The sequence below is a fragment of the Phalacrocorax aristotelis genome, chromosome 2 (assembly GCF_949628215.1).
Source record: "Phalacrocorax aristotelis chromosome 2, bGulAri2.1, whole genome shotgun sequence".
Taxonomy (NCBI): domain Eukaryota; kingdom Metazoa; phylum Chordata; class Aves; order Suliformes; family Phalacrocoracidae; genus Phalacrocorax; species Phalacrocorax aristotelis.
The window spans coordinates 85,764,313-85,788,803 of record NC_134277.1 but is presented as its reverse complement, the minus strand read 5'-3'; the positions used below and the strand labels follow the sequence as shown (position 1 = coordinate 85,788,803).

General features: G+C 39.4%; 1 protein-coding gene across 6 annotated transcripts in view; it reads right to left on the bottom strand.

Moving 5' to 3' along the window:
* Positions 1 to 24,491, bottom strand: part of MYO10 (myosin X) — a 228,965-nt gene that overhangs the window by 1,550 nt on the left and 202,924 nt on the right. For all 6 annotated transcript variants that reach the window (XM_075084235.1, XM_075084237.1, XM_075084238.1 and 3 more), the window contains 15 exons: positions 23,491 to 23,614; positions 21,951 to 22,194; positions 19,540 to 19,635; positions 16,063 to 16,156; positions 15,236 to 15,291; positions 12,676 to 12,818; positions 12,021 to 12,215; positions 10,724 to 10,881; positions 9,388 to 9,511; positions 7,352 to 7,649; positions 5,542 to 5,749; positions 4,824 to 4,960; positions 3,755 to 3,875; positions 771 to 1,223; positions 194 to 385 (listed from right to left, as the gene is read on the bottom strand). In XM_075084235.1, coding sequence (XP_074940336.1) covers positions 194 to 385; positions 771 to 1,223; positions 3,755 to 3,875; positions 4,824 to 4,960; positions 5,542 to 5,749; positions 7,352 to 7,649; positions 9,388 to 9,511; positions 10,724 to 10,881; positions 12,021 to 12,215; positions 12,676 to 12,818; positions 15,236 to 15,291; positions 16,063 to 16,156; positions 19,540 to 19,635; positions 21,951 to 22,194; positions 23,491 to 23,614 — 2,643 coding nt within the window. The remainder of the gene's footprint in view (positions 1 to 193; positions 386 to 770; positions 1,224 to 3,754; positions 3,876 to 4,823; positions 4,961 to 5,541; positions 5,750 to 7,351; positions 7,650 to 9,387; positions 9,512 to 10,723; positions 10,882 to 12,020; positions 12,216 to 12,675; positions 12,819 to 15,235; positions 15,292 to 16,062; positions 16,157 to 19,539; positions 19,636 to 21,950; positions 22,195 to 23,490; positions 23,615 to 24,491) is intronic.

Below are 24,491 nucleotides of genomic sequence, written 5' to 3'. Positions count from 1 at the left end.
CTTTCAACAAAACCCTTTTGCAGTTAAAGAAAGAAAAATACTCAGCACTTCTATCCATCTCACAATGTCTTCCCTTTAGCTTTACAGGGATCTTGAATAAATCTGTAACATTTGCAGCAATTACTTAAATTACTAAGTAGCCTGGCTATCAGAAAAGGGAGACCACAGTAACAAAATGCCTTCTTGCTCTTACCTCACTAGTTTCAAAAAGCAGTTCTCTCTCATCTACCACGATCTTGTAGGTGTTGGCAAGCGGTGCACCAAATGACAAGATATGTTCATACTGAAACACCTCCAGAGGCCTTCCTTCCCCACGCTTGTAGACAGAAACTGCATCAGCGCTGACTCCAAGCCACAACTCCTGTGGGAATCCCCCTTCTTTGCACTAGAGGAGAAAATTGCAGATTAACAGCAAAGGGTACAGCGGGAGCCACCCAACACTTACTGTTGCGGTTCTTGTCTGTAACCATTTTTTAGAAAGCACGTGTTGCTTGTCCCTCTTTGAACGCAGACTTTTACACTCCCCCTAAACTTGTTTGCAACCTGTCAGGCTAGCATTCTGGCATTCTGTCCTGTTCTATTTTACGGTTAACTAGTGAGTTTAAATGGCTACAGTGCTTGCTAACGGCAGTATGCTTTTAATAGCTAACACTTTATTACATCAACTGAGCATTGTGATACTGTATTTATGGTTTCCCTATTCTGTAACGAAACCACCACCTCTTCAGTATAAAATGAAGTAGTTTGAGTGTTCAGGAGGTTGTACTCACCTCCACATCAAAGAGTGTTGAGCCATAGCCCGGCCATTCCTTAATCAAAGCCATGTACTTTGCCATAGCTTGCTCCTGGTTCATCCTCTGGAGTTTTTTCCATTTGTCAATAATACTAGTCCTGGAAGCCGAGATCTCCTCTTTGACCCACATGTCTAACATCTGATCCTCCTCAACCTTCTGTTTGCTGACGGAACCGCTGCGAAAACTCCTCCGCAATGTTCCTTCCAGAAAGCTGGCTCGTTTCTTCTCAGCCTTCTCTGCTGCAGTAAATGTTTTGGTAGACTGTGTAATCCGAGACTTCAGCTTTTGCAAAGGATAGACTTCCTCCATTTCTGGGACGGTGGTATGTAGAGTGTAATCTCCCTGAAGGTACTGAAGACGCAAAGCTGCAAGGACCTGGAGGGTTTCTTCGGGAGCAGGATAATGTCCTCTAATCACTGCTTCATGAGCCTACCAAGGAGAAAAAGGTAGCTTTTTATGTACAAACCTCTTTGAAAGTCTTTGAAAGGACTAAGAGAGAAACAGGAAGTAGATTTACTGCCAGGCAGACCCAGGATCTGAAATAAATCGAATGTGGTAAATCTCTTGGCAAATTTGTTAAACTGGGTAAGACAGGATTTATCAGAAGAACTGCAAGGCAGTTGAGGAACTTGCTAAATGGGAATTACTGTTACTGGTACAGTTCTTAGTGAACTCACAGATAGAAGAGCAACTGAATTACTAAAAAGGAAAATAAAATGTAAAGGGGAGAAAATCAGGATCTAAACACCTGATTGGGAGAAAGCCATCTATGTTCACAGGCATTAGGAAGAGATGGATATCCAGTTTTGCTTACTGTTATCAGTAATCTAGCTGTGAAAACTGATGCTTCCAGCCAAACAAGCAAAGTGCTAGGACAGCTTTGTAATAAACCTCACTGAGGGAAAACAGTAAATCTTCAATGGATCTCAGATAAAGTTAGTAAAACGTTTATATGTTACAGCATCTGTAGCATCAGGGGTGGTATTCTGAAGCAAGAAGACTTTAAAATCCTAGCTCTTTGCACACCCATTCAAACCTTTGGACATGTGCAGCAGCTAGGATTTTTATTTTTTTCATATGACACTAGTACAGGAAATAAACACGCCTCATGTCTGGAGATGCAGGAATTGCAAGCAGTTTAGTAAACACACAGAGATAATTCACAACTAAGTAAGAGCTGGTTCCTTTAGGCATACACTTAGGATGGAGACAAAAATGTGCCTTTAAATATGCAAGATGGTTTACCTGAGATTGTACACATGCAGAAGAAAGAGCTGTCTTGTGGAAATGGAAGGACAGTATTTTAATGAGAAAGAAGAATTAAAAGATTTTCTTCAGCATCTTATGAATTAAAGGATTCATACTTTAAAATAATGGAGGTTACAGAACTAGAACTGATGACAAAAGGGAACTTTCTTAATTGGCTAAAAAAAGTCGGTGACTGACATCAAAAGCAGACAATTGGAAAAAAAGAACAGAACTGACGGTAGAATGTAACAATTCACCTCTTCAGGGTCTTTCTGCAATATTAATTGTAGGGATTGAATGTGCCATGCTTTATAATGGAAATACTGTTGGTCTTGGCAAGACAAAATATTCAGCTAAACACCAGTCAGCACAGAATGCTGCATGGAAACAATCTGCTTCAGCAAATGTGCTTGTTTTAGTTGTTCATACCAAAAACTATCTAGATCTGCCCCTTAAACCAAAAATGTAATGTAAAATATCTGTGCAGAGCTGTTACGGACTTTCTTCTTACTGCTTAAACCTCATCCCAAAGCAGAGGCATTAACTGGCTGACTCCTCTATGTGTAAAACCAGGCAGACAGACAGAATGGCAATGTTTCTAAGCCCAGCTGAGGCAATCTATTGCCCGGATCCTTCGGCCAGCAATAAGCAGTTCTGGACTGAGCTACAGGCTCTGGAATGAGACTTCTGGTAGACTCATGATGTAATATGCTGCCTTTAAACCTAAACTGTGAACAAGGAAGAAATACTCTACCACAGTGAAGATGTTTCTGATCCTGTGGGAGGAGAAGCAGCTCCATACATGAGAAACTTGAAATATGTCAGTTCTTGATCACATCAGGCTTGCTTACCAACAGAATATCAGTTTCTTGGCATTGCAAATAGCCTTACACAGAAATCTTTATCTGTCTCCAGTGCCCACTTGAGCAGAGCTGTTCACTGGAAGAATTTTTAGCCATTTGAATTATAGTAGAAAAGGAGAAGGTCAATCAACAATAATAAACACCATCACTGAAAGTTTCTGAGCAAGTACAGAGCTTCATATAATAGAAGTCCAACTGCTGACACATTTAATTTTCATTATAAATCAATTTCACTTATTTTATGCTTTGCAATATGGCCTCATTTGAGATCAGCACATTTATTAAGTGGATTTCTGCTCATCAGAGCTGTCTTACAATTACTGCTGAGACTGGACTGATTGGGTTTACTATGGTGCCTATGAAATACCAATCAGTTTTTAAAAAGAGAAAAAGCTATTGTTCTGTTCAGTACAGTTCTGTACAGTTGCCAACATGTCTCTAATGATTAATCTGCTTGTCAATGACACATTGTTCACTCTATTTCTTGCCCTTTCTTGAGAAAATGGTTTAGTAAGAGCAAAATTAAAAACAAGTATTACCTTTTTCTTTTTTTTATACAGCTTAGACCCAGTTATTCAATTTTTTACCACTGTACATAAAGCAATTCAGAAGTAATGCAGAAGTAAGAAAAGTCGTAACACTAGGTAAATAATATGTGCTTCACTTATGTCAGAATAAGCCTATTTTGACCTATTTTGACCACTGAACTGCTTTCTTTGCACTTGATGCCTGAGTAGTAGTGCATGTAGTTAAACAGAAGCATAATCAAAACTCTCTCTGTGCTGCCTAGATTTCTTGCTTTTTTCCCTCCTCTTAAAAGTGCCTCAAAACAGAACCTTTGTCTTTTACCTGCTCAAACATGAAGGCAAATTCCACACTATCTTTTGGGACGTTTTCTGTGTCCAAGAAGCAGTAGAGCTTGAAGTAGAACTTCCAGTGCATCTCTCCAGCTTCAGCAGTGGCAGCGAGCCTGCACGGGTGTGTGGAGAGCAGGGGAGAAAGAGAGAACAGGTCTGTGAAATCAAACTCCTTTCTAAATTGACACCTCAAGATTCTAAGCAAGGCATCAGATGAATTTTGCTTTGTTACACCTGCTGCCGATCTGGTAATGTTGACAGGAGCTAATTGTTTTCACCAGTACACCTGACTGATGTCATGTGGAGATACAGATAGATGGGTAGGTATAGATGAGTGTGCGTGTATATTTAGAGCCTACAGCAAAATCAAGGACTTGGAAGTGTTGACTCAAGTTCTCAGTCACCTGTTTCTAAGCCAAATTTTCTTAATAAACTTTTATTTGTGGCTCAGTTAAGTGTTGATAAAAGCAACATTATTAATTCTGTTATAAAATGTAATGGCACAATACTTCAGACATTCCTTTTTTCCTCCTGTTGTTATGTGGAGGAAGGAGGCTGACTGCCATGTATATAACACATGGATGACAAACAGGTATTTAGGCTTGTATTACATTTTCTTACTACAGTGCTATGGGTGGTTTCAATTTCACTGGTAAGAAAAGTGTTGTGAGTTGCACTGTGGTGACTTCCACGTGAAGTTAGGCAGTGGCTAGTCAGAATGGCAATGACTCATTGTCGGTTCCCCCGGTACTGGGGCAGCCACAATGCTAGTAATGGTGGAGAAATTTGTAGTAGTGGAAAAGAAAATGTGGAAATAGCGATGAGAGGTTTTACGCTACTGGTGTCAAGACAGAGGAAAAGTGAACACAAGTGAATAGGTGGCTCATTAATTCCTTTAACAAAAACAATAAAGGTGCTTTTGTTCCAGAACTGGCCGTGTGTAATTCAGCTGCATCATCACAAACAAGCAAGCGGAAGAGAAAATTCAGCATTATTGACATTGGAAATTTATTTAATTGCTACTTATTAGAGTGGTGAGAGGGAAGGAGAGGCGCACTCACTTTTCGAACTTTGCCAAGACATCAGCCACAATGGTTCTGCTTTCAATTGCTTTATCAGTAGTTCCATTGTATTCAAACAAAGCAAACATATTTCTGCTATCCTCCATGGCCAAGCCACGAATTAACTTTTCAACCACCTAATGAAAAACAGCACATGAAAAAACCGTAGCATGGATAAGCAGCACCACAGAGTAGAACAAATAATTAGAAGAAAACTCAGAGCTAGGTTTTACATTAGACTAAAAATGTTGCTAACATGTTCTCATCAGCAGTATTCACTGTTGTCAAATTCCACTTTAATTCTTTTAGAATGCGAGTGTGCTATCACCTGGCCAGATATGATCCCTCTATTTCACCAACTCAGGAAGAGTCTTCCAGCTTTAGGAAGCTACTTGGTTCTCAAAACACCCATATCTACTGGAAGTCATTCCAATAATGCCTCTACTGAATTGCTTAGTCTTTCCTGTAATTTCTCCTGTAAGAGGGAGCTATAGTTGGGTAATCCTCTAAGGAATAAAGACAGTTTTTATAGCAGGGATTTCTTCAGAACACACTGGGGGGTTGAAGGGACAGCTCTGTAAGCTTTACCTCCCCTGAAAGGAGAGACCAGTAGAGGAATCCCCAGTGCTTCCGAAGTTTCACACTACTACTGGCTGGAACTGGTGGGTAAACGGACACGCTGATTTTGTACCAAAGCCGTTCTGTCACCTCTTCTCACCTCTCCAGCTGTAGTGTGTGAGTTGATTGTAATCTTACAGGAGCCCCCACCATGGCAATAAACTGTGGACGTCATCTCCTGCCTGCTGATCAGAGCTTCTATTTCATCCCGCGACGGCACAAACTCTCTGCATTTGGTTTTCTTCAGAGATTCATAAGTAAAAAGTGCATATTTCTCCATTTCAGTTCCTGGAAACTGGTCGCGAACCCTGTGAGATAAATATTATTACTTAGGGCTGCCAGCCTGTGAAATACAAAGTTTACTTATTTAAGGATGGATTTTTTTCCTGAAAGTACTTACGTATCCAGTAAGTTATTTAATTGTCATGCTCAAAGGTTTATCTTCACTGTCAAAGAAAGTGTACTAACTTGTGACTTACTGTGGGACAACTTATATGTGTTAATTCTGTTCCACAAACCTAACGCAGAGCAAAACCTGAACTACCTTTATAGCATTACCTACCAGAACCTGGCAGTGACTCATATTTGACAGCAAGATAACTATAAAAATCTTCTTGTAATCAACTCCCCTTTTTGTCAACAACAGTTGTTGAATGAAGACAAAACTCAGGTACTTCAGAAAAAAAAGCAATAAAACACATTTTGTCTGCTCAGTTTTGTGGTAGTGTCACTTAGGATACTCGATTTCTATTCTTAATTTTCTTAAAGATTCTCTCTAGACCTTACTGTTCAGCAGTTCGTATTGTGAGTATTCACTAACACCTTTAATGACCTCAGCTCTTAATAACTGAGAACAGTTGAATTCAGGTAGCTTTCAGCACAGAGTGTTTCTGTAATATTTCCAGTGATACAATACTGCAGCTACTAAGGTTTAATTTATGTGAAGAAGTACAGAATTGTGATCTACAAGGCATAAAAAGATTACTGCAGGATTACAGCAATGCTGTAAGATGACTATGCACCTGTAATATTGAAACCAACCTACAAATGTTGTATCAGCTTCCATTTTTTGAACTGGGAGACCAGTTCATGAACTGAGTTAAATTGAGAAAGTGAATCAGTGTTGGAATTTTTCATTTTAACAGTTATATGACGTGATTGATGTGTTTCACTAATCTTACCTCTGTTGAAAGGTATATCTCCAACAGAAGCATTTTATAAATATTTATGAAATAATTACATTTACTAAAGTGATTTACAAAGTCCATGGTCTAGCATAAACACAGACTTGACTTTTAAATAATTGAGAACAGTGTGTTGTTGGTGGACTAACCTTCCTAATGACACACACTTTGCATTCTTTTGCTGCATCACAGCAAAAGGAACTCTACATTCTGGTTAGTGCTGAAGTGTCAAAAAGGATTTATTTATTCTTTTAATGGTCACTGATGTCTTATAATCAGATTTGCAAACAGACATTTCTACCTCAAATACATCTTTAAGCATTCTAGTGTTCTTTATGTGCAAGATGCATACCTCAGAAAACTAAGGTGAAGAATTTTTAACAGGTTGGACAGTTGTGAATGGGACCTGGGGGTACTGGCTGCAAGTCATTTAAGCAACTTTCTACAGTTACAGAAAGCCCCTGCGTTGGTCAGTGTTAACAAATTATGCATTCAGTTTAGTGGGATTTTGCTTGGTTCTTCACATATGAATAATTCCACCTAGATCAACCCCATACACTTACTTTCTTATAACATTTTTTTTAGATTCATAGTTTGGCATAACCAGTTCACTAAGTGAACGCATCTTCAAGTCTCACTTCAAGATGCTTAAACACTGTTACAAGTTGTGGGGAAGAGTGAGCGAAGAAACTGTTTTTCTTGCTCTAGTAGTTCAAAGCTTCTCACCTTTTGAGGTGGAACTTAAGATATTTGAGGATGCTGCGACTTGGCAGGAATGTGCAACTCATGCAGGTGAGTATTTGCCAACTATACAGGTTCCCCACGCTCCCAGGGTTAGGCACTTTATTGGTCTGCTTGATGAGCTGACAGTAGAGCTCATCTCGAAGAGGTCGTAAGTCATGTCCTGTTTGGAGGATGCCCTGGATTATAGGGATGGGATCAGACATAGACTCCAGCTGCTGTAAAGAATTAAATATCTTGATGGCTTCATCCTGCAGAGTTGTGTAGCCTTTGTCTTGCAGCACTACAAAAGAAAAATAGGAAGAGTAAGCACTCAGGCTTAACATAGGAATTGCTCGATGCTATTCTGTGACCCTTATTACGTGGGATAGTAGACTGGATTTCTTCCATTTCAAATGTGTGATGCAAACTCATTTTATGAGCTATTTTGCTATTGAGATTTGATCTGAATTTAATGAAATCCCATTTTGACATTCTCTGACAACATAACTTGTGTATCTTGCTTGATCCGAGTTTTTGTGATAGAGAATCTTCCTTCCAGAGCAGTCCACACTGCTGAAGTGTCTATCACTTTTTGCTGTCACATGAAAGTGAAAACCTAATCAGATCATAAGTGAGGTAAAGCATGACTGCATTATGGAAAGTGACACAGTAACATGGCATCACTTCTGTCTACAGCAGTAGCGTTTCAGTTAAACCCAAACAATACTACTAAACTACCTCATTTCCATGAGACTGCAATTTGGTTTCTGAGTGCTGGAAAAGGTGGTGATTGGTTTTGAACTACAGGTTATTCAGCGTGGCCTAAGAACTTTCCCAATCTACTTAAAAGCACCATGCAGTTCTGGGGTTCAAGAGATGGCAGAGATTGCTCTGATGTCTGGATCAGTTAGGCCTGCTGACCATCAAAGCGCAAACAGTACTGACGTTATGTTATGAAGTTTCTAACCTGACACTATGCTCTTAGAGAAAATAACTAGAACTCAGCTGCAAGTCACGGCAGTAACTGAGAATCAGTCCGTCTGTGGAGCTACTTTTGGTATGGGAAGACTTTGGCCAGACTTCTGCCTCAGAGGGAGCTAGCTGTTCCCGTCTGTGGGGAATAGAGAGCAAAGAGAGCAACCATGCTGCACTCTTGCATGGGACAGCCAGCTCAAGCGCCAAGATCAGAACTGTGCCTTGCCACCGTACAGGAGGAGGAAGAGGGGGAAGAGACGAGAAAGGTTTCTCCTAGGATTTTCCTTGTCATTTGAGCAGAATGATATCACTTGAGTTATCAGGAAGTCTTACCTGAAATACCTTAGCTTTTAATCAGCTGTGACCTCCCACCCTCCTCCCAAGGATGAAACTTCTGATCTGAGTCATATCTTTTTTAATACGCAGTCGCAAAATAAGATAAGCAACCCATTTAAGGACACCTATCAATAGCTCTGAACCATTCATTCAAAACAAACTTCTAAGTTAGGGATTGAGCCAAAGATATTAAAAGACATGATTACACCTGTTTCAGGAGTAAATGACCCATTACTTTTTAGAGTGATGTCCACTGAAATCTTGTTTCACATAAATAATGCTTCCCATCACAGCTGATGAAACTGACACCTGTTAACTGGAAGTTGTGGCTGTCGCAGCTCCCCTCATGAGGTAGGAACAACAATAGTTTGAGAAGGAGAATATGATTCAAGGAGACTAAATGAATTGGGTTTAGTTGCTTATTTCAGTGCAAGGTTTTTCAAACTCGGTGGTCTTAACTGAGTTGGTGAGGGCAACAAGCTTGTATTACAGCAGCAACAGCAACCTTCCCTTCTGTAACACCCATGCAGGAGCACCACAAACCCATGGCTCTGTGCTAGGCAAACTGCTATTCTCTGCCTCCTGACAGAGACCAGGGAAATGTGTCTATTTGTATTATAAAAATATGTTGCCTACCATTACTTCACTATAGCCCATTGACTAAAAACTCCCATCCTCTGGTTTAGTCTTGCATCAGGAAGAGTGTTTCTATGACTGAAAAAACTTACAGTTGAGATTGATGTCCCCATATGGCAGTGGCAGTAATGGCGAGTGCAACGGATGATGAGTGTAACGGAGAATAGGGTTTCTCTTATAGATCTGTTCAACCACATCAGCATTCAGGCAGTTTTCCTATTTGGGCAAGAAAAAGCAGGGTTTGGGGTCCAGCATTAACAATAATGCAATGCTTTGTGCCTTTAGGTTGGCTGTGAAAAAATTAGTCATCAGTATTACCAACACTGTTTGGTGCTAAATCCAGCTGTGGGTACTGTGGCTCCCATGGCACTCTGTGGGCTATGAATGCTCAGTATCTGCTAACCTCAGGCCTTGCATAAGCTTACTTTATCTGCACAGTAAAATACAAACCACACCAGAGCCGCAGAAGATAAAAATGAAGTTTCATGACATTTTTTGAAGTGTGTTTTCATTTTAAAATTGTTTTTACGCCAGTATTTCATAACAGGAATTAAGAGATCTGTATTCAAGAGTTATTTAAAAATGTTTCTCCAGCATAACTAACTGGCCTCTTCAGTCAGAATCTACAGGAGCCACCATAACAAAATAGTTACAGAAAACAGAAAAACATCTGCTGTGTACCTGATGTACCTACTCTGACATCTAAACACTGTTCTTTCTTAGACCAAGTCTGACAAATGTGTGACTACTTTGACAGATGTGTGACCACTGTCTTCTATCAATCCTGAACTTCCACATATTTCTACCTCTCTGAAGAACAGCCTTCATAGTCCTGGAATTTAGGACTTGATATTTCTATTTTTTGGTCTCTTCTGAGAATCATCATCCTCTCTCCTGAAAGCAGATTAGAAAAATCTCTAGAAATACATTCTCAGTCTATCATGCCATGTCTCCAACAGAATCATAAAGCAGTAAGCATTAACTGAATATGTTTCTCATCATGCAGAGACACAAGGTATTTAGCCTGTGCTATCATAGAACAAGAAATGAAGCATAATGAAAAAAATCACAAGAGCTGTCTAGTCCACATCCTGGTGTGCTGCTCACTGTGGACATAGCCAAACAGCTCTGCTAACTCATGCATGTGCACACTGCGCTCTACTGCCTCGTACAGCAACATCCGTCAGGTTACACAAACCAGTATGGTTTAATGGAAAAAAGTTATCCCTCCTGCCCTCCAAGTTGCACTTAATTCTTTGCTCTTTTACTGTTTAGACAGAAATGCCTTCATCAGGCCAGTGAATACATTGAGGTTCCACAATTTGCCCCATATGGCAAAGCCAACATAAAAAAAAGAGACTGATTTCAAATATTTAAGCAACCATTCTTCCATTCTTTCCCAGCCCACGCCCTCCAGTTAGTGCCTACCTTAATATCCTGAATAAGTTGCTGAGTTGGAGTATCAATGGGCGCTTTTGTGTCAATCACATTCTGGATGGCACTTGACCAGCGGGTCGCCTCATTAAGCAATTTTGTATAGAGACGGTAGCAATGTTTGCGCCCGTATACAGTTACATTCCAATAACCTAGCACAGCAATAAAAATTGTTAGTCAAGGAAGCTGTATCTATCAAAATATCCCTACTTCTATCTGAAAACTAGCTGTAGTCCCATCAGATCCCGAGTGCTGCATTCTGGATCATGCTTGCAGCTAAGAAGTTGTACAAGTACTTAACTATCATTATACAGATACTATGGTATTAAAGGAGATTCTCTCCTTTTAAAAAGCCTAGGAGTAATGTCAGAGTACAACAACCATCATGCGGCCTCCCATTTTATCCAGTAATCTTAGTAAAAGTGACCATAAGACAACACTTTGGAACACGGTTAGCTAGTTGTGGCTTCTGGGCCCTACTTCTCCAGTCCTGTCTGTAACAGGAAGATCTGAGACCGTCTTGCCTTGTACGTGAGTGTCCTTCATCGTCTGTGGCACATGTACAAGCAGGTATAAAGCATGAACTACCTCTTCTGTAAAGAAGTCATTAATTTCACACCAATGAAGTGGCAACTATGACAGGAAAAGCATTTCAGTTCAAATTCTCTCTCTGCATCATTGTATAGGCTTTTTTATGAAGCAGATTCAATTAAAGAAAATCTATTTCATCTTTCACTAGCGAAAGCCTCTTTGAAGTGTCAGTGACCCCCCTGAGATTACATGGGGCTGTCAACAGTCACCTCTCATTTGCAAACAGCCACTTCCGAGTTGAAAACCAGTTTTGAAAATGCACAGGGCGGCTGACTCAGATATATTATATAGGTTAGCACAAACTGGACTCTTACTCTAGAACTCCCTATACTTGCTCCACCAATGCTAGTCCTTATAGTTCCTCAGCACATAAAATAATGTATGAGGAGAGCGCTCGCCCGTGTCTTTCCTCAGGTCTTTGATGTGTAAGTGTAAGTGGTCAGACTAACTTAGCAGCAGTGTGAGTCTACAATAACTTGAATGTTGGTGGGAACAAGATTTACACCTGTATACATTATTACCCCTGTTTTTTGCCCAGTAACTCGGTATAAAAAGCCTCAGCGACATAGGAACTCGACTTGTTCATCAAACTGCAACCATAATAATCCATTTAAAATGCTCTTACGCACTGTTTGTTGCATTACTAGGTAGTAGGACAGAAGGCAACTGAAAGCATATTTGAACAAGAGCAAACAATTACCTGTCTCTTTGAAGATTTTTTCATCAGGTGGCACCACTGAGCAGAGGCTGTTCAGGACCAGCGTACCCAATTTCAAAGCATTTTTCTCCGAACTCTTGTAGTAGTCCAAAGAATTGTGCGTCAAAACAAACCAACGCTTCTTTAGTTTCAATGAAGACATCTTTGGGTTGTTCTTTACTTCCTTGTGTAGCCATCCTGTTAAAGACACAACATGAATCACACTTTTATTTTTTTAAATAGAGTTGGACAAAATTAGGTAGGTAAAAGTTAGTTGTATACTTTCAACAACAAAAAAAAATATGATGTGAATTGTCATCCCGCGTATTAAACAACTTTGAGTAAAATTCTCAAACAATGAAATGATGAAGAGATAATAAAATTAGTCTGAGAACTTTTCAACTTAGGTGTTTACCTAAAAAAATTCTTTTGCTGATTTACAAAAACACTTTTGTCATCATTACCGTGTTTTTCTAACATGGCATAGCAGGAGTATAATTACAGCTGTATTCATTTGTGAATAAACTGCACCATATAGAGATGAGGCCCCAATACTGCCATGGAATGCTAGCACACTACCCAGATTGTATCGTGGGAACAATCTCTTCGAAGCTTAATGGATGTTAATTACTTCGTTACTGCCCCACTCAGTTCTTACCCCTCACAATGAATTCTTGTCCCTCCACTCTAGTGTCCCCCTTCGACCTTTGGAGCAGGGTTATCCAGTGATGCATCTCTTCAGGAGTGTCAGCATTACAGTGAAGAACACGATTAGCAGTGATGATCACAAATGAATTGGGTCTATGAAAATAAATGAAGATTGAAAAAGACATTACAATCGACACACATACTGTTTACCTCACTCACCATAACCATAAACACTGTCCATTGTTTGCATTTACTCTTCAGAAAAATGCTGTCCACCTCTAAAGCATTTATTTCAACACCACTAAACCTAAAAAAAAAAAGCATTTGAAAAGACTCAAATATGTTAGATTCACAGCAAAATGCTAGGGCTCTGAATGGTGGGAAAGTTTATATTAAATTGCAACTAGTCCTATCTCAAAATATATCTATGGTGAGAAAAACCTCCCATCTTTAATCAGCTTTGGATGTGAATCAGAACTCTATTTCAGGGTCAGATCTATTTAGAGTGTCTGCTCCAGTAGCTACATTAGCTAAAACCAGCTACAATTTACAGAGGTCTACAGGAAGCAGCATGTGAACACAGATTCTTACATTTTTAATGCAGTGCAACCCAATTTGCAGAGGGTACAATCTATTTTTAATGAGAGTCCGGCTTTTACCCAATCCTGTGCCAGGATTCACTGAAGCATGAAGAACCAGCCCAAGTGAACTGTGCTGACGGCTCTCTGGATTAGAGAGTCAGGTTCTTCAGCCTACAAACATTTGCTTTAACCCTTCACCGTTATTTTTTTCATCCTGGGACACACACAGTTTTTATAATCTGTATCAGATATAGAAAATGGGAATGATGCAGTCTGTCCACCCCATGCACGAGAAGCTCATGGGTCTTCCTTTTACAGTTCTTGCAAGAAGGTAACTGGGTAGAAATTAGAACCAATCAAAATATTATTCATGGGGATGGATAGGTTCACCAAAATATGTTACCATTCTCCAAAAACAGTGTGTACCATGTACAAGCTGGATGGATGATGGGATGAAGAAAAAAGTAAATAAAACGATTAGAAGAAAAACTTAGAAAACTGTGTGAAGGGAGGTTACAGTAAATCAAGTAACATGAGAAGTGTGTAAGTTATCTTAAAAGTTATCTAAGAGTCACCTACAGCTAGTGCTCACCAGTGCCATGGAAGGGGATAAGGGAATGAATCCAGTGTTTTGGTCACACCCACTGTGGTGCTGAACTGCGACATTATTCGGGAAGAGTGGCAGGTGAGGAACCAAGTGGGCATGTGAACTGAACAGAATAATTTTGTTGACCAAGTTTTAAAGTATGTGAAGAGGAGGCAGCTCTAGATTGAGCCACATGAAGCACACTCTAGAAAGCTGGCTTATGTGATATACAGGACAGGAATTATAGACGAGCTGTAGCAAGAGAACTGAAAAAGGAGGGTGCTAAGGTATAAACTAAGGAAGGTCAAGCGATCAAACAGGAGGTTATGATCAACAGCAACCAACCTTCTAGGCTCCCCTCTCCTCCTGCCCAGTTTAGGGAAAAAACCTGTTCTTGGGATTCTTTCTGAATATAGATTCAAAGGGCTCTCTGCTCAGCTTCTCTCTTTCGAGCTTGCAATAGTGGGTTCATACGTGTCAATATATGTGTCAAGATAAAAATTATCTACTGCCTGTATTAGTCAAATTTGTTTCCTAACTGAAAAACCTTCCATCACTGATTTAGACTCAGAGAACTAACAAAAAAACCCAAACCCCACCCCCAAAAAAAACCCTGTGTGAAAAATGCTTACAGGAGAAATGCCTTTCTAATTTAAAATTTTGAAAGCTCTGGACACTTGTGCTGTATTGTTTAGGAAACCTGGTCTTATAATCACAGTGACTTGTGGTATCAGTGTGTGGCAGGCCAAGAACAAACCAGTAACTTAAACCCAGCTGTTTTGCACATGTGCGATGAGGAGACCGAAATGAGCTCCTACAGGACAAGTAATAAGTCACAGCCAGTTACCAGAGTCATAGCCTGAACCCAGATTACTTTTTATGCCCCAAACCACTGTTACTTGTTCAAGAACTAAGAATATCCTGACGGTTATTTTTTATGCTGCATTGTCTTCTTTATTATAAGACATTTTTATTCTGGGAAATAATTATCTCCCCTGTAGAATACAACATTCGTGCATGAGAAGGAACAGAAAAAATGTTAAAATGATTTTTTTCTGCCTACTATATTGCTAAAGGACTCAGAACTAAGCTGCTGTTTTTCAGGAGCATTACTTGTACAAATGAAAGAAATATTTAATCTTCTACTTTTGGATCACTTCAGTAGCTGAACAGTTCATATGTGAAGCAGTGTCAGGGAAGTTAGCGAAGCCCCCACAAAACCACTGCCATTCCTATTCCATGTTTTAACATGCAGTGTTTAGTACTGTGAAAAGGGAGACAATAATCAATCGCTTTGATGCACCGTTGGTCAGTAAAATATGGAGAGTAAAGTATAAAGCATCTGATTTTGGTAAGAGAAAGGAGAAAAAGAAAGAAAGTGCCCAAGCGTGGTTCTGACTTACCTATCTGGATTGTCAGCAGCACAGACAGAGTCAATTAGTCCTACATCAAGCGTGCCCTGTAAACAAATACCCAACCAGAAGAGGAGGAAGACATTTACTCTTACGTTACTCACAGTACTCTTGCCAGAGAGAGGTGAAAGGAGCAGCAGCTTTGTTCAAGCAAAAAGAACTGCAGATTTGGGCATCAGTTTTTTCTTAACCATTAAAACTGCAGAGGGGAAAACTAAGAGACTCAGATAAATAGACCCAGAAAAAGACTATCACTAGTTAAGCTGGGGGCAGCTCAAAAACTGCTCTTATTTTTCTATGCTTCCAAACCTGCTTGAATTTTTCACCTAAACGTGCCATCCCAATATAAATGGCACCCTCTCAGAACAAACTTCTGAAGCCATTAAGCAGAAGTTTTTATTTTCCTTTGCTTGAATTAGGTTCCAAATTTATCCCATTTATTCCCAGTGCATGTTGTACAGAATGATAAATGCAGGACCGGACAAATCTCAAATCTTATACTCTTGGGTTTTTAATTTACTCATTAACTGTATCTTTGCAAAACTTCAAACTCAAGCATACACTGTGGTGTGACAGAGGAAACCACCCCCAAAAACAATACTAATTTTTTATCAAGGTGATCGATGGGAGAGGAATCAGAAGTCAGACTCTCCTCCGGTTCTGCCACAGGGTCAAGGACATGAAGCCTTGAGACAGTGTCACAGCGACTACCGCATTTAAGGAAAGATAGCTTGTGACTCTCCGAAGCTATGGCCGCCACAGTGCTCCTTGTTTTCTAAAAATATTTGCTTTGAAAAGTTCTTCAGATTTAGACTTACCACAGCATTCTGTGGATTTGCCTGCTCATCATGCATCTCTCGGATCTCTTGCTCTGTGGACGCATGGACTTGACTCAGTACACTAAACCACTGGCTGTGGGGAGAAAGGCAGCAGTGTAAGTAAAATGTTGCTTCTGCACAAGGCTTTTGGCACCTTTGTTCTGCAGAGATCTAGCAGGTTTTGCAGGTTTTTGAAATTGCTTAAGATTCCTTTTGTCAACATGCATAAAAGCAGCAAGGCTTTATGTCAGTTCAAGTAATCTGGGTACAAACAAGCCCCTCCAGATCTCCCATCCAAGCTCATGTCATACGCTTCTTCCTAAAGACAAATACCTTGTGCAGAAGGTGGCATCTCTGAAAAACTGGCAGTGAGCACAATGAAATATCTGAATGCTTAGACAGTATTTATAACACATTCCCCACATTTCATCTGGAAAAAAATGCATTACTAGCTACACACGAAGCCTTTAATGGGAAACCCAACCTTCGGATAAATTCTGCTGCACTGATAGTGTGACTGGTAATAGTTTCTTAAAATAATACTTCTGCGAAGACCACCCAAGTCCGTCAAGTCCTCTGTAGCACAACTGAGATGGAAAAAAGAATGAAAACCCCAAGCAAATACCTCTATGTTTTTTGTTCCCTGTGGAGCATTGGAAAATCCAGCTCCCAGAAGGACCAGTGAAGCTGAAACAGAGCTAATTTGTGCCACTCCAGTAACCTCGTATATATCCGCAACAGGTAAACTGGCAGAGAGGTTTCCAGTATTTCGGCCCCTAGCGCTGAGCAGCAATTGCAGAGGGATTGAATTCTGACCACACCTTCTGCTTCTGGGAAATCTCTACCCTCTTGGCACTTGTATAAGATAAAGCTCAACCGCTCTAAGCAATCCGACTGAAATCTGAGGGCAGAGCTTGGCCTGTTCTGCAGGTTCCTGAATGCCATTCTTTGAGATATGAATTTGCTATTCTAATGAAAACCACCTGGGGCTAAGTTTTCAAACAGCTCAAAAGACCAGCCCTTAAAAGAGACTCCTCATTTTTCTGCAGAGGCTTCTCCACCACCACCAGGTTGAGGGAACAAATGCAAAACTACTTGCTTTAAATACAAAGCTATCTTTTCTGCAAGTGCTTATAGTCACAGAATTTATGCCTATGACACTGAAGTGCTGCCTCCTTAATTCCGGCATTCAGAAGCCAACTGTTCCCCATAATGCAGACACCTGGAAATTGAACTGCCAAAATATCTTGAGAAAACCTGTGTAGTCTGTCAAACAGTACCATCGCTGCCATATCCTCAATCCTTTTTAACAGCTTATGCGTTCATTAGAAACAATGCAAGGCATGAAGAAAAATGGAGATTTAAAGTGCCTGACAATAAAGAAGATGAGCACATATTTAGTCCTGATTCCTTTGTTAAGACTCAGAGATACCGACTGAGAGGTTGTGCTCAACGCTTAATTTGCTGAATGTAAGACAAGGTCACTGAACACCCCTCAAAATGAGGGAAAGGTCATCTAAAGAGAAGGAACCATCAGCTGAAGAAAACTAAATCTACCAAAAGATTCCCACAAATTCAATTCAGCTTCCGTTTTTGGGCTCAGAAATTGCAAATGTATTTAAATGCCAATCTTCTATTTAAAAACAAAAAAAAAGACTTCATAGCACTGTATGCACAGTTAGTAATAATTTATTATTGGATTTTAAAGAACAATTCAGAGTTCTCAGAATTTCATGTAATCTTTGTGTAAACAATGAAAAAGAAATTAATCATGGCACTTTGCAAAGGTCAAAGGCAGATTTTACTCTGCTTTCTTCCCTCTCAGGACCTCCTCTGGTTTTCAGCTGAGTCCTAGAACCCAGGAACAGGGCAAAAGACAGGCTCAGGGGCTTGAAAGGAATAAACCCTCAGCAATGGCTGCCCACTGAGGCATTACTTCTTTCCTCAAATACACTTCCATGATCAAAATAGTAATATGTCTTTTGGGGAGGGTGTCAGGTTTCCCTTCCTTTTTTTCCATCATTTGAACAAAAAGCAACCTCAGATCATGATCTAGCCCATGTACAAAGTATTTTTTTTTCAATAGCAGGTCCAGAACCGACAGAGTCTAATAATTTTGTACTTCACTTTTAACAATGCCAAACATTAACGAGGCTTTGACTTAAGCCCATCTGCAAAACCTTACACATCTCCCTCATTAAAGTTTTCTGGGATGACTGAGAATAAAGGAACATGAAATACACTGGTAAGAAGTATTTAATCTGGATGGTGTGTTATGTGTACTATACACAGCAATAGCGTGTAGTGTCTCCTCCTCCACGTTTAAGAAAAAAACAAGAGAGATGCATGACAACAGACAAGTCATTACGCTGATAATTTCGTATCGGTCCCTAGGGCATGCGCACAAGTCTAATAGAAGAGACTTTAGCTAAGCCTTCATTTTAAAATACGCTCATGTGACACAAGAACCTTAACAATCAGTATTGGAAAGCTCGTACTTATTTCAAGGGTAATTTTAAGGATGCCTGAAAATGAAGAATGATTCTGCACTGTAAGCATTCTTAAATTTGTACTTAGGGTTCTGTGATATACGAAGGTATTACACCTTTAAAAAGAATAGGATATGAAGCAACTTTCCAGGCTTCAGAGCAAAACTAGCTCAAGTGATGTTGACGTAGGCATCCTGTATTCTGGCCTTGGGGCAGCAAGGCAGTGGGTAATAAGCTTTGATTACTAAGTTCACTTTATTTAAATGCTTGATTTTTCTGGGCAAGCATATTATTATCTCGCATGAACTGTAGTGTTGGGATTTTTTCTTTTAAAAAAAAGATGCACTACAACTGATCTGACAAGTCAAGCTTGCTCCTCACCTACCAGCCTCCCCCTACAGTTTGAGACGGATCCTTTAGCAACAAAAGCAAGACCCTTTTTAAATCAGCAGAAAGGGAAACACTCTGTTGCATGCTTCTCTTATTCATGAACATGATTTCACCCTAAAATCCAGTGACACATTACAACTTTTATCTGAAAAAATTTTAGGCTCTGCTTAGGCAAACAGATCCCAACCCTAAAGAACAGTACTTTATTTCAGGCAGATTACAGGGTCTTAAATATTGATTTAATCTATGCAGCTAAACACAGCAGGGTAATGGTAATGCACAAGACAACCATCAATGGCTGATGACTGCCTCTCTACAGACATACTGTATTTCAGAAGTTTGCTCGTAATAAATGGCCAACAGCCAAGTTCTAGGCAAATTTTCATCGGCAGCCTGACTCTTCCCAGGAATGTTCTGCCACAAGATTTTCTTCTCAGCAGGCCTTTCGAAAAAGTGTTAAATGCAACGTGTTTAACACAGCCTGAATACTTAGTGACAGCGGGCAAACAAATTAATGACAAGCACAAGTCAGAACGGCATAGAGGTTAAAAAGGGAACAAAAAGAAAAGAAAAGAAAAAGGCCTGATGATTTTCATACCTTGCATCCTCTGGAGACTCAGCAATTAAGTGGTAGGTCCTATCACCCATTATTAGATCAATACCGTTTTCTTTGCCAGTGTTATCAACAATCTCTCTGAAAAGAAGGAAACGCCAAGACTGAGCATTAAAGATTGTCAACATTTTGAAATTTCTGTTCTGCTGAGAGGCTCACAAACTACTGATACTTAAAATCAGCAGTCAGCCTCATTTTCAAGACTCACAATGTGATTTATCAGACAGTATTAGTTTACCAGACTATAGTTGTTATGTTGTGCCTGTACGTTACAAATATTCAAACTACTGTGAATGTCACTATACCAAGTCGGCTGTGATTGTTTTAACAAGAACTAAAGAAAAAGCATTATTAAACCTCAAGAGAGGCAGGGATAACTGATTAGAGAAATGGATATATTTCTGAACTCGCTGCATACCTAAGTAACTTTTGGAGTGGTAAAAAGTAAGCTCTTGAAGATTGAAAACAAAAAGCAAACAAAACCTGGATTAGTGATTCTGTGTGATTGTGAGTCAGCATAAAGACAATTCCAGACATGACTTCCAGAGAAAACTGAGCACTCATCTGCTGAAAAGTTACATCTTTCTTATTTGTAGTTTGGACATGTAAGTATTGATATATTAAACACTCATGAACCACAAAGTACAAGATTTTTAAGGAGTAATTTAACTCGTACATCAGGTTTTCCTGAAGCTTAAGAAATCAACTGGATTTCCTTTTTGCCATTTTACTATATTTATCTGAAGCTAATTATTTCCTTAACTAGCTATACTCCCCTATAGCTATACTATTCTATAGCTATACTATAGCTATACTATTCTCATAAATCTCTAACCTCTAAACAATATAGGCAAGCTCTCCTTATCAGACTCATGAGGACAATTTATCTGCTATTAAAACAAGAAACTGTAATTCTGTACTGTTTTCTTTAGTTTGGCTTCCTTCCCTCCCAATAACAGTGTCCAACAGAATACCACCCTGTTCTGTGTTTTAAGTGAATCAGCCTAAGATTTATTTAATTTGACAGGGTCCCTAATATGGCATGGTGAAATGTGTAAGTCACATCATATGTTAGGAATGCACTCAGTGAATGTTGAAGTCACCGAGAAAAGTAATTGCTCATTTCTCATGATATACAGCTTTTAAATATAAGTACCCTTTCATTTAGCTATTTCATACACAAATACTCATTGATTGAACCTACAGCTCAAGTCAGGTTCAACAACCTTTACCTGACAATTTTAAAGGTACGTTCAGCAAAGAAGTTCGATAGGGCACAGTCAATGAAACAATGTGATGACAACAGAAAAAGAAGGTTTAAACATATTAGAAAAAGAAGCTAAAAAATGTTATGGTTCATGAGACAGAGTCAAATTAGGTTTCAACAACAACAAAAAAAGTTGTGGTGGGAATGTCAATCTCTATTCAGAGACCTGCTTGACATCCACAGCCCATTGTTTTCACAAGAGCAAGTCAGGAAGCTCACTGAAACTATTTACATTGCCCTGCTTGAAATCAGGATCAAGCCAGAACTTCCAAAGAATTATTAATCTAAGCTTTCAATCTAGTTTAAGGACTCTGTTAAATTAACAAAATAAAATGGACAGTTGCAGATTACAAGGAACAGAGTGCAATCAAGTGTTACAGCCGTTTCTATTTTTCTCTACCTGGAAGAAAGCTTAGGTACACTTTTATACAGAAATGAGACTACCAATGTTGGCATACTCTAATTTTTAAATTAGTTAGATAATCCATAAGTTTGTAAAGCATAGTGACTGTTTAGAAGGAAGAATACCATCCCTTAGAAAACTTTTTCGATGCATGCTTCAGGAAGCATAGAATTTTAAGGCATAAGGAATTTCAGTTAGCAAGACACAGGTTATTAAGTTAGGTTTAGTAATTCTATTCTTTTTAAATGAATACATGCATTTTAAAGACTTTTCTACCACTACCACAATTATTTCAAACATGAAAAAAAATGTAAATACATACAGAAGATACAGCTTTGACCCATGCTAACTTAATATATCCAGGGCCTATTAATTCCACCCTCTCCATTCTAGGTTTGCCCGCAGCTACGGACTTGGCAACGTGCCCCAGATTGCCTTGGGAATCATTACAGGCTAAGTAGGGCCTCTAGTTTGGGAGAAAGCATAGACGGGCTCATTATAGCAGCAATTTTCTGAAGTATTTTGGCACTGGCTTAGCTCCGGAGCACTCTGTAGCCTTAAGAGAGCCAAGCAAGGACAACACTTGCTTTCAGTGACTTCATCATACACACTCTCATGCTTGCATTCACACACTTTGAAGGCAGGGCACTCAATGTCTTCCACAATTAAGCCCCAAGAAGCATTCAGGAAGAACTACGGCTAACACATAAACACATATAAACCTACTTGGCTGTTCGGACATCAATAGCACCCTTTAGCTTTTCTTCGCTGTCATTTTCAAAGTACATCAACCTGGACTGTCTGAGAACAAACCATCGTTTCTTCCAGTTCCTTCGGGAAAGCGTAGATGATCCACCCCCCTTTTTGTGAAGCCAACCCTGCTTAAGTGCTTCCTGCTTGGAACGAAACCACAGGAAGGTCTCATCTTTCAGGACACACCAGCGTCGCTTCCACGTGTTTATTAAGCCACCTGGCAAGAGACACAGATGTGGGTTTATACGTAGTGAAGACAAACGATTATATTATAAAAAGAAGCTGTGACCAAACCAACGCTGGAAGATGCTGACCAACAATGCTGCACTTAAACTGAGTCTCTGCTGTAAGCCACGAAACCAAAGATCTCATTTTTGCATATCCTTAAGGCCATCAATATTGTTGGTAATCTTATTATAAAAGATCTCTATATAACAAAATCATAGATGTAACATATAATTATATATACTTATACATAACATATATAATAAATAATAAATAATTTAAAATTCTTATTGCATATGAGAATCAGATCTTTAATACTGTTTTCTATGTATCTCAATGATAATCTAAGAAAAGTTTAGTGTTAAAACTCTCCTCTCTCCAGGTTTTTAAGACACAATAACGTTCAACTCAAAAGCACAAAAGCTGGAAAAGCTATACTTAGAGCAGGAAATATACCACTGGGAGCTCATTCATACCGAAGTGCGGCTAAACTGTCTAAACTTCTTGTGAGTTTTGTTATGGTAGACAATACACCTTGCACTGCAGTTACATCACAGTCATAAAAACCTTAACCAAAGCAATGTACTCCTGTCATTCCACAAAAACTTACTGCTAACTGTGTCAGAAAGTAAAAGCCATGCTAGTCATCACTGCATTATTCTTCTCACAAACATACCTGTGTGCACATTCATCACTGTTCCTATTCCAGGAAAATAAATTATGCTACAGTGATGGGTATCATGCAAGGATTCATCTAGATTACAATTTACTATCAACCATCAGAAGATAAAACCAAGAATCTTAACCAGAGAACTCCTGTGTATGTCCTTTCAGAGTCTCTCACGCCCCTTTGCTACCCATATCCTTGTTTGTGTCTTTTGGATCCAAAATGAAAGTCAACTGAGGTCAGTAAAACTGGTCTGCAATGTGTAATGCTGTCTGTTACAAGGTTCTGGGAGCAGGAATCAGCTTTCCTCAAAATTTGGTACAATTTCACTTCATGAGTTATTTTGCTATATTTACCCTGGATATTCCATTGTTTACGAGCCAGCAGAGGTGTAAAATGAAACAAAGGCCACCCAAAATGTTGATGTTCCTTTGCAGAGGGGAAAAACATTGCTAGACGTAAGCCACTGCGAGTAACTTAATTTGAGAGCAGCTCAAATAAAGTTACTTTTTCATCACCCTTTGTAAGAAAATAGCTTCACTCTACAGGACCTGGAGTGCAAGGTATAATAACGATTTCTGGTTATTTTGTATATTTAGTGAATTCTGATTCGCCCAGTACCTTTCATGTACAGAAAGCTGTGAAAGTAGGGCAGGCTGACACAGCTATAGACTGAATCCCTCCGGTAGGAAAGTTCATCATCTGTATCAAACCTGGAGTCAAAATCTTCTTCGCTGTCTTCAAACTACAGAATAAAGGAAATAAAGGTGAAATGATCTTTTGGGAAAGAGTTTAGATAAAATTCATTTAGAAGTCTTCAGCTAAAACATTTTATGATGTATTGGAAGAACACGATTGCTGGTTTTCCCAGCTAAGGAAGGAGCACATCGTACTAACTTGCAGCTTGAACTGTTTGATTCCACGCTAGCCCTAATGTCATGTAAGAAATCTATGAAACAGCTTTGTAGCTGCTCAGGAAAGCTATCCTTTTGCAAAAACATGGCCAGGGTATGCTACCTTGTGCTACCCCCTCCATCACTGAAGTGCTGTGGGTAACAGTTTAGAGATGTCTTGGAAAAGAAACACATTCCACAAGCTGTGGTAATAGCTTTCCTCCACCCTCTCCCCAAATAATCAGAATTTCTGTTCTGTATCTGACACACACCGAGAGTCGTGCAACAGGAAGGAGTCCTCAACCGGGACAGCTAAAAGTGTTCTCCTTTTAGGCAAGAACTGTCAATTTATCCCAACAACCGTGATGGCTCTCTGACTGGTTTCCATTAGCTCAACTGTAATACATATTTTAGTGTTAACAATTTCCTTCCAAATAAGTCAGTGTCGCTGAAATACTTTTTCACTTTCCCAGCCACACAGCCTCAGAAGTATTCTGTGCATGGTCAAGGAAATCATATTCTTGCAAAATTTGTCAGAGCAAAGCCCACAGTGTACTCGGTAAACAGCACTGAAAAAGAGCTCTTCAATATGTCAATTCTAATATTTGCCATCATGTGAAATTTACTCTCCAAGTCATCTAAAAATACACCGCGCATTTCACAGACTTCTGCAAGCAGTTTATTCCATACTGTTGCAACTTGCATACGTAACTGAACCTGTTTTTTCTG